General features: G+C 40.6%; 6 protein-coding genes across 6 annotated transcripts; 3 read left to right on the forward strand and 3 right to left on the reverse strand.

Annotated features, from left to right (window-relative positions):
• Positions 1 to 478: 478 nt before the first annotated feature.
• ATC70_001526 (uncharacterized protein) lies at positions 479 to 805 on the forward strand (the record flags this gene model as incomplete). Its single annotated transcript, XM_064820921.1, has 2 exons — positions 479 to 703; positions 764 to 805. 2 exons carry the CDS (start codon positions 479 to 481, stop codon positions 803 to 805), a joined length of 267 nt encoding a protein of 88 aa, XP_064684841.1.
• Positions 806 to 959: 154 nt separating this feature from the next.
• ATC70_001527 (uncharacterized protein) lies at positions 960 to 1404 on the reverse strand (the record flags this gene model as incomplete). Its single annotated transcript, XM_064820922.1, has 3 exons — positions 960 to 973; positions 1036 to 1273; positions 1339 to 1404. The coding sequence occupies 3 exons, from the start codon at positions 1402 to 1404 to the stop codon at positions 960 to 962; spliced, it is 318 nt and encodes a 105-aa protein (XP_064684842.1).
• Positions 1405 to 2816: 1412 nt separating this feature from the next.
• On the reverse strand, positions 2817 to 3452 carry ATC70_001528 (uncharacterized protein; the record flags this gene model as incomplete). Its single annotated transcript, XM_064820923.1, has 1 exon — positions 2817 to 3452. One exon carries the CDS (start codon positions 3450 to 3452, stop codon positions 2817 to 2819), a length of 636 nt encoding a protein of 211 aa, XP_064684843.1.
• A 1475-nt stretch (positions 3453 to 4927) lies between these two features.
• Positions 4928 to 5233, forward strand: ATC70_001529 (uncharacterized protein; the record flags this gene model as incomplete). Its single annotated transcript, XM_064820924.1, has 2 exons — positions 4928 to 5021; positions 5079 to 5233. The coding sequence occupies 2 exons, from the start codon at positions 4928 to 4930 to the stop codon at positions 5231 to 5233; spliced, it is 249 nt and encodes an 82-aa protein (XP_064684844.1).
• A 179-nt stretch (positions 5234 to 5412) lies between these two features.
• ATC70_001530 (uncharacterized protein) lies at positions 5413 to 6918 on the reverse strand (the record flags this gene model as incomplete). The annotated part of the gene is made up of 2 exons (XM_064820925.1): positions 5413 to 6675; positions 6739 to 6918. 2 exons carry the CDS (start codon positions 6916 to 6918, stop codon positions 5413 to 5415), a joined length of 1443 nt encoding a protein of 480 aa, XP_064684845.1.
• A 308-nt stretch (positions 6919 to 7226) lies between these two features.
• On the forward strand, positions 7227 to 8153 carry ATC70_001531 (uncharacterized protein; the record flags this gene model as incomplete). The annotated part of the gene is made up of 1 exon (XM_064820926.1): positions 7227 to 8153. One exon carries the CDS (start codon positions 7227 to 7229, stop codon positions 8151 to 8153), a length of 927 nt encoding a protein of 308 aa, XP_064684846.1.
• Positions 8154 to 8601: the final 448 nt, after the last annotated feature.

Here is an 8601-nt window from a genome sequence, read left to right on the forward strand (position 1 = left end):
TCCTTCACAAAATGACAAGATGATCCCCTTATTGAAAAAGGTCACGAAGAAAGGCATGTAGTGTCAAAATGAGGCATTGATGGCATTCGAGAGAGCTAGGATTACATTAAGAGTTATATTCCAGCTCTGCTATACAGTAGATTCAAGTGCAATGCGATCCAAACTTGACATGATTACTCGTAAATGTCAGGGCATTGAACATTACATTATCTATGTGAAAAGACCATTCTCCATTGGAACTAGCTATTGTATGTCTTGACGATACACCGAAAACAAGGTATGCTTAATTTTCCATAAACTGAATTACCACAACCACATTGGATCTGTTGTTCAGCATACATCAGACGCTGGTGGTGCCGTTCACTGCAAACTCCGTCAGATGTTCTCAAGGCAGGGCTATATCATCCCACACATTGGTTAGTTTCTATTCTCTGTTTCTCTTTTTTGTAAATACCCACAAAAGTAGCAAACTTGTAACATGCCTCTCACAAAACCTCCACCACCACCACCAAAGCCTGAATTTGAAGAGCCTTCAACACCCAAGGACTTTAATGACAAATTCAAGGCTAAGGAAACCACCAAATACATGAACCCTTGCGCTTTAGAGGAAAAAGCCAGTATGAAATGCTTGGATGAAAACAACTACGACAAAAGACAGTGCGATTATTATTTCATGCAATACAAGGAATGCAAAAAGAAATGGGTAGGGCATCTTTAAAAGTTATTTGATCATGCAAATGCTCAATCCAATGCTATATCATAGATGGAGAACAGACGTACACTTCGAAGAGCAGGTCAGCTTTAAACGTATCCATTCATACGCCAGCTCTTTTGAATTAAATAAACACAATTGCAGCAATCTACACTATGACAACATGCTAAATTTTCTTTGATTGCGCAACGAATTATCCGTGCGAATTGTAAAGGATTTTATTGAAGAAATAAGATGATTAAACAATTTAATCAAAGAGACCTATATTGAAAAACAGAAACATTAGGACAATGCCAGAACCATCCCAACCAACATTAACTTACCGAAACCCATATCGTCATCAGACTCTTCCTTCTCCTCTTCCTTGGCCTCCTCAGCGGGAGCATCAGTAGCAGCACCAGCAGCGGCACCAGCAGAGACAGCGGGACCGGAACCAGGAGCACCAACGTTCAAGAGAAGGGCCTTGAGGTCTTGACCAGCGAGGGCCTTAGCATAGAGGGAGAACCAGATAGGCTCAACCTCAACACCAGCAGCAGCAACGAGGGTTTGGAGCTTATCAGCCTAAATTCCAATCACATTAATCACGAATGATCTTAGAAATCGGACAACATCTGTAGATGACTTACGGTGATTTCGACATTGTCATCCTCAAGGATGAGAGCAGCGTAGACGACAGCAAGTTCGGCAGACATACTATTCAGATTACATGTTAGATTACATTGATTGTTGTTGGATGGATGATGGATGGATGCTTCTACATACGTGCAAAATATGTATGTGGTAAGAGGAGGGATCAATGGAGGCACGAAAGCGATTATTGTATTTGACGGATCTGTTCAAGAAGCAAAAGAGTCACATTCATTAAAAGCCCGGGAAAGAGGGATGTGCTTCTTTGCTAGACATTGACCACAACATTGGAAACAATCCATAGCACTCTTGTAAATTTGGTTGTATAGGCGTAAAGGAGATGAATTTGTGTATTCTTGTTTGATTTTATACCATCATTGCGATGAAATTCATGGAGAAAATCATTGATCCTTGAAGGATAACCCGGACGATCGGCCCGTAGATGTTGTGTTGTCTGTGGCAGAGCATACAGAAGTGTAAGGTTGCAAATTGCCGACGAATTGGGGCTGAAAACAAATCAAGAAATGCCTCCAGCTCAAGCAAGTGATCTTCATTGCTGTCATAGCATCTATCAATTGTGTATTGACAAGGTTAATTAGACCCTTACTTTTGATGCCAATGCCAAAACACATTGCGGTAAATGAATTCATGTGCCTTGGTGACAATCAGGGACCTTAAAACTATGACTAACTTGGCGAGAATCAGCTGTTTCCCTACAGGAAGAATACTATGTATCACTGAAACTGATTATTGTTTGAATTAACAGTGTCCACGACAAGTATGGCTTACGTTTGCTGTTTTCAAGGATAACTCTAAGGCGGTATTTCTCAAATGACATGCTGAATGCACAATATCCGCCTACTTCCACTCATGCGCATCATTATTGATGCCGATCATTTGAGCAACTAGTGCTATATCACAACAAAAAGCAGAATCCAATCAAGATTTTTCCATTTAACAGATACCGGTACTCGTTAGAGTATATTGGCTATGCTATCACCTATAAATAGCGCAATTTATAATCGCTGTTGTTCTGGTTTAGTGCTTTCTAAAGCAGCGTTGCCTTTTTGTTGTATTTTTCGTTTGATTATCAATGCAGTATGGCAAATCAAGCAAGCAGCCGTAAGGCATACCAATTCCCAGAACTAGATGCGTAATAACTCTAGATAGACCATTTTGATGGGAGCACACTCTGATTATTATGCTTAAATTGTACATTTTGACCGGGGAGCATTTGAGTAAATTACTTTACAGGTTCATCGGTCCGTTGGTTTCACAATATATCGTCTTGGTGATCACAAAATAAACTCATTACACAATAAACACACTTATTGAGCTATTGTCACTTTTGAAAGAATGAAAAGTTTATATATATATAATACATTTGTTCCATCTATTCGAAATGGGAGTAAAAAAATAAAAGTAAGGATGAGTGAAGAGATGATATAAGGAGATTCCTAAGAGATTATGTTACTATTTATGAACGATGTTCTGTTGCTTGATGCACAGGCGTGTTTTCCTCTGTCTTGTAAGCTGGAGGTGGAGTTTGTGTTAATTCAGAAATGGCACGGTCATTACGAGGTGGTGGTTGCTGTTGATGAGGAGCAGAGGCTTGCTGCATCATATATAACTGGGCTTCATTCTCTTGCTCGAGTCTTTTACGCATTCCTTTAATGCTCCTGACTATATACCAGATCAATATAGCAAGTACGACAAGGCCAACAAAGATCACAAACACAAATCTATTGTTTTGTCTGAGCCAGCTCTGCTGGTCTTTGGCTTGTTCGTTTTCATTTGAGTTCCAGCCTGTGCTCTGCACAGTAGGTACTGCATTTGCATTAGTAATTGTGGATGATGAAGGGGGATTAGAGGTAGTAGATGATGAAAGAGAGGTAGGCACGACATTTGAGAAGGTTGACGAGGCAGAAGGTAAAAGAGTGGATGACAGTGATGAGGAAGGAAGCAATGTTGATGAGATGCTACTGCTAATTAAAGTTGTAGTGGATGTGGCAGTAGCACTGTTGATTTCGGTAGCATTAATGGTGGTCTGTGCTAGTACAATAGTAATTAGGCATGCTAGGAATAGTATCAAAAGTTGCTTTGATAGACTCATTATTCAAAGGGAAAGGTAAGACGCTGTACTATTTCAAGTACAAATGAGAGAAAGTGGAAGAAAGGGGAAGATTTGGAATATCGAAAAAGAAAAAAAGAAATGTGGAAGAGCAAGGAAAAAAGGGGAGTAAAGTTTGTGCTATTAGTTCCCCGCGAAAAATAATGTATATGGGATAAAAAAAGAAAAATGGCCTGGGGATCAGTGTACTCGAATGTAGAAGTAAAACGGTGGTCTCGATCAAAGTCTGTTTGTATGTGATATAAGATAGGAGATGCAATTATTTTTGCTCAAGGAAAAAGAAGGGATTTTCAAGTCCTGAGAGTCCCTTTTATTGTCAACATTCTTCTAGAGAGATAGCTTATTATGAATCTAGTAAAGTTCAATTCAGTTCATACTCTGAAGCAAAATGAAAGGAAAGCTTCTATACCATTTGCGTTCATTTACCCATTAGGATATAAGCATCAATCAGGCCATGCCCATAGGTTCGACTCGGATTTTCATTTCTCGGAATCTTCCTTTCTACCGCCTTACATGATCTTCTTACATTGCTGAGGCAGATAAAGTGATTTGGCTTGAATAATTACACACACAATTACCAAAAAAAAATAGTTACATATATAGGCCTATCGATGCGAGCAGTGAGCAGCAGACATTGGGCACGAGCACAATTCATAAAATGAAGAAGTTAGCTATTAAGCGATTTGTCATGTCGCACAATGTACGAGCCATCTGGAAAAATATGGTAAAATCGCATTATAGAATAGAATCATTGCATTGCTTATTACAATTTTTTTTCATATATTTAACAAAAGATATGGTCTAAAGCTAGAAACGTAGCTGGATTGCCTTCAACCTTGTGAACATCTAATTATTTGATCTAACTACCAAAAAAGGAAATTACGTCGGAGTATAAATATATCAGACATGTTGAGTGTACTGCTAACATGTAAAGCTTTGACAGCATGATAGTCGAGCAGCTATCGTTTGCCTAGCGTCTAATTGCAACATAATAGGTTCCTAGATGTATTAGAAAAATTTTTTAAATCACTTCACGGCGAAATCGCTAGAGAAATAGAAAAGTACTCGGTCATCCATCATCCCCGATAGATGTGATGTTGAGTTTTTATTCGTAATAGTACGTTCATCTCATCACATCTGAAGAATGCTATATTCTCTATTCTAAGCTTTCTTTTATTTATGTTATTATTAATTGCTACAAAATTAAAGTGGACCTGTATCCATTCAATATATAAAAATGTTACATCAAAGATTTCATACAAGCCATTTGAATCCCATTTCTTCTTGATTTGGCAAGTTCTTGAGATTCCGAGTGATGACATATTAAAAACTGGATGCTGAGGACTAGGGGAATTCGGGGTGGGTGGTGGGGTAAGCCAGAAGAGCCGAACAAAGGTTATGTTGTTCAAACATCTCTCTCTTACTCTCCCCACTCTTTATAAAATCCAATAACCATCATGAGTTTGCTCGGTAGTGTTTCTGGCTTTGCTGCCTTTGGTGTTCTTGTCCGTTCATATGCTCTTGGCCTCCAAAAGCGTCCTGTCTTTTCTAGTAAGCCAAAATTTGTGCGCAATCATTTACAAGTCATTAACCATTCTTCATGAATAGACCCTAGCAGCCATGCTTTAGCTGCTGCTGTTTTCGGTTCAGCTGGATACTTCCTTTATAACTTACAAGAAAGACAAACAGCTCTTATTGCTTCCAAGAAGGAGGCTATGGTCAAGAACAGAGCACGCGCAGAAGAATTTGCAGCAACACAATAAATTACCTATACTGTATAAAACAGATTATATCTACCAATGTAATAAAAAATCAGCAATCATTTGATTTGAAATCGATTAATGGAGGCATAGAATTGAATCAGTAAAGAAGGGACGAATACATGTGGATGACAGCCTAATTGAACGTATGGAAATTTTATTCATTGTATATGTACATGCTTTTAGATATCCTCTCCATCGTCGAATTCATCATCCAGTTCCTTCAATTTCGCTTGTTTGACCTTTTCTTCTTCGATACGGATGCGCTCTACTTCTTTTCGTAGAACAGATGTCAATTTGAGCACATTCTTCTCGTATTTTGCAGAAACAGGAACAATTGGGATAGACGAGCCTACTTGCTCCTGAAGTTTGGCGAGATTTTCTTTGGCTGTGCCGACCTTATCCGCCTTGTTGGCAACGATCAGAGATTGACGTTTTGTGAGACCAGGTCTATAAGCCTCCAATTCGTATTGTAATGTTTTCAGATCATCAAACGGCGAAGGGCCGCTCACATCAATGACATACACCAAAATCTTTGCACGCTCCACATGTCTGAGGAAAGCATGCCCCAAACCAACGTTACGATGAGCTCCTTGGATCAATCCTGGAATGTCAGCAACTGTCAGTTGATATTGATCCGCATAGTCAACCGTGCCCACAAACGGATGTAATGTAGTGAAAGCGTAGTCTGCTTGTTTGGGATGTGCATTGGATATAGAACTCAACAATGTTGATTTACCAGCGTTCGGAAGACCTACCAAGCCTATGTCTGCTATTGTCTTGAGCTCTAATTCCACTTCTCGCACCTCTCCTTTACGTCCACGAGTTGCCCACTTGGGTGATCGGTTCTCTGTTGTCAGGAAGTGAGGATTGCCATAACCGCCAGCACCGCCACGACACAAGACAAACTCTTGATTATGCTCTGTCAAATCTACATAGATATTGTCCCTCTTTTCTGTACGGAGACGCCAGCGGTAGTAACGATCCTCTTCATCCATCAATCTTTCAGCTTGCTTGAAAAAATTCACTCGACCTTCGGGAGCATTGTCTTGCTCTGCTCTAGGATAGAGAACCCAACGAGCCTCACGCTGTTCTTGTTCTTCCTCTGCTGTCAGCTCTGCTTCCACTGCCTCCTCCTCAGCATCTAGAGTGACCTCTCTGACTACAGTTCCCACTGGCACTTCAATCACCAAATGCTCGCCCATCGTGCCGTGTCTTCCAGCGCCAAGGCCGTTTTGTCCTCGCTTTGCAGTGCACATGCGGCCCATTCTCTTGAGTGTGCTTTCATCTGATGTTGCTCGAATAATAACATTGCCACCTCGACCACCATTTCCACCGTTAGGTGGGCCTTTGGCGAGGTATTTCTCTCGCTGAAATGACACACAACCATCACCGCCATCACCTCCTCTTGCTTTTACTCGAATAAAATCAACGAATTGCCTTCCCTAATCCATCGTATAGAGACGTTGAGTATCCATATCATAATGATAAATCAATTGTTGTCTTACTTTTCCTCGCAGCTTGTATTGTACGGATCCTTTTCTAGCATAATCTTCCTCTGCGTAGCATGGTATGGCAGTATGAAATTGTGAGATAATTGGATAGTTATATCTCAATCTACAAGCATTAAACAATACATTTGAGACTAGGTGGTTGTTTCTCACACTAGATCTTGTCAAGAACTGCATCTTCTAGTATGGAGTAATATGTGTATGTATCAAAGAGAGGACAAATTTGCTTGCTGGGGTACAGCCGGGACTACAATGCATTTTGACATTCGTCTCAAACCCACCGAGCATTGCCCGCACCTGCTTTTTAGCCAGAGTCACGCTTGGAATCAAGGATGTTATAAGACGCAACTGCATTTGCAAAAGATTGATTCCTCCTCTACCTGCCAGGTAAACTAATGACACATATCCATCCATCCATCAAGCATGCTAATCAATATCTGTTATGAATAGTTCTTTAAAAAAGTCCTCGAACAGTAACCATCAACATGTCGAAGAGAGAAAACAAGGCCCTTTACTTCCAAAAGCTTACCAACTATTTGGATACCTACCAATCCATCTTCATTGTCAACGTTGACAATGTCAGTTCTAACCAAATGCATCAAATCCGTTTCTCCCTCCGTGGTGAAGCTGTTGTTCTTATGGGTAAGAACACCATGGTCCGTCGTGCCTTGAAGGGTATGATCAACGAGCGTCCCGAACTCGAGAAGCTTCTTAACTTTGTTAAGGGTAACATTGGTTTCGTTTTCACCAACGGTGACCTCAAGGATATCCGTGAAAAGATTGTCTCCAACCGTGTTGCTGCTCCTGCTCGTGCTGGTGCCGTTGCTCCCGCTGATGTTATCGTTCCCGGTGGTAACACTGGTATGGAACCAGGAAAGACCTCTTTCTTCCAAGCTCTCGGTATCCCCACCAAGATTGCTCGTGGTACCATTGAAATTGTTTCTGATGTCAAGCTCGTCCAATCTGGTTCCAAGGTTGGTCCTTCCGAGGCTGTTCTCTTGAACATGTTGAACATCTCTCCCTTCACCTACGGTATGGGTGTTGTCCAAGTTTACGATGCTGGATCTCTCTTCTCTGCTGATGTCCTTGATGTCGAAGAGTCTCAATTGGTTGCCAACTTGTTGGCTGCTATCCGTGAGATTGCCTCTATCTCTCTTGCTGTTGGTTATCCTACTTTGGCTTCCGTTCCTCACTCCGTTATCAACGGTTACAAGAACTTGTTGGCTGTCTCTGTCGCTTCCGACTACACCTTCCCCGGTTCTGAGCAAATCAAGGAATTCATCGCTAACCCCGAAGCTTTCGCTGTTGCTGCCCCCGTTGCTGCTGAGACCTCTTCTGCTCCCGCTGCTGAGGCCGCTGCTGAGGAATCTGAGGAGGAGGATGATGATATGGGTTTCGGTCTCTTCGATTAAATTCCATAACACCAGCTTCATCTTAATATATAAAAGTTAATTTTAAATAAACTATCTTTTGTGCATATCTGTAAAATTACGGTTATACTTTTGTTGCGAATAATTAGCGTCTTTGATTCACTGGTTTGCTTGTCATCGTTGTGTCAAAAAGTGTACCCCTGAATTGATTTGGATCGCCGTTTTGACATTGCTATTTGCTAGATTGAATTGTTCGTACATGGATGGTCTCATCCAACCTGGTTTGAATTTGAAAGGAGTATATTCATTGTAAAAAAAAAAAAGATGTTGAGAAAGCTTTTGAAATTTCGAAAGGATGTCTAATAAATGTCATTTTTTGAGTAAGGTAGAAGTTTTGCATCTCGTAATTGTCTTCACATTTGTATCTGAAATTGGATTAATTAACATTTCAGACATATAAAAGCGTCAGATAAGGTGCAAAGAAGTAATG

The sequence above is a fragment of the Mucor velutinosus genome (assembly GCF_035048745.1).
Source record: "Mucor velutinosus strain NIH1002 chromosome Unknown tig00000041, whole genome shotgun sequence".
Classification (NCBI taxonomy): Eukaryota; Fungi; Mucoromycota; class Mucoromycetes; order Mucorales; family Mucoraceae; genus Mucor; species Mucor velutinosus.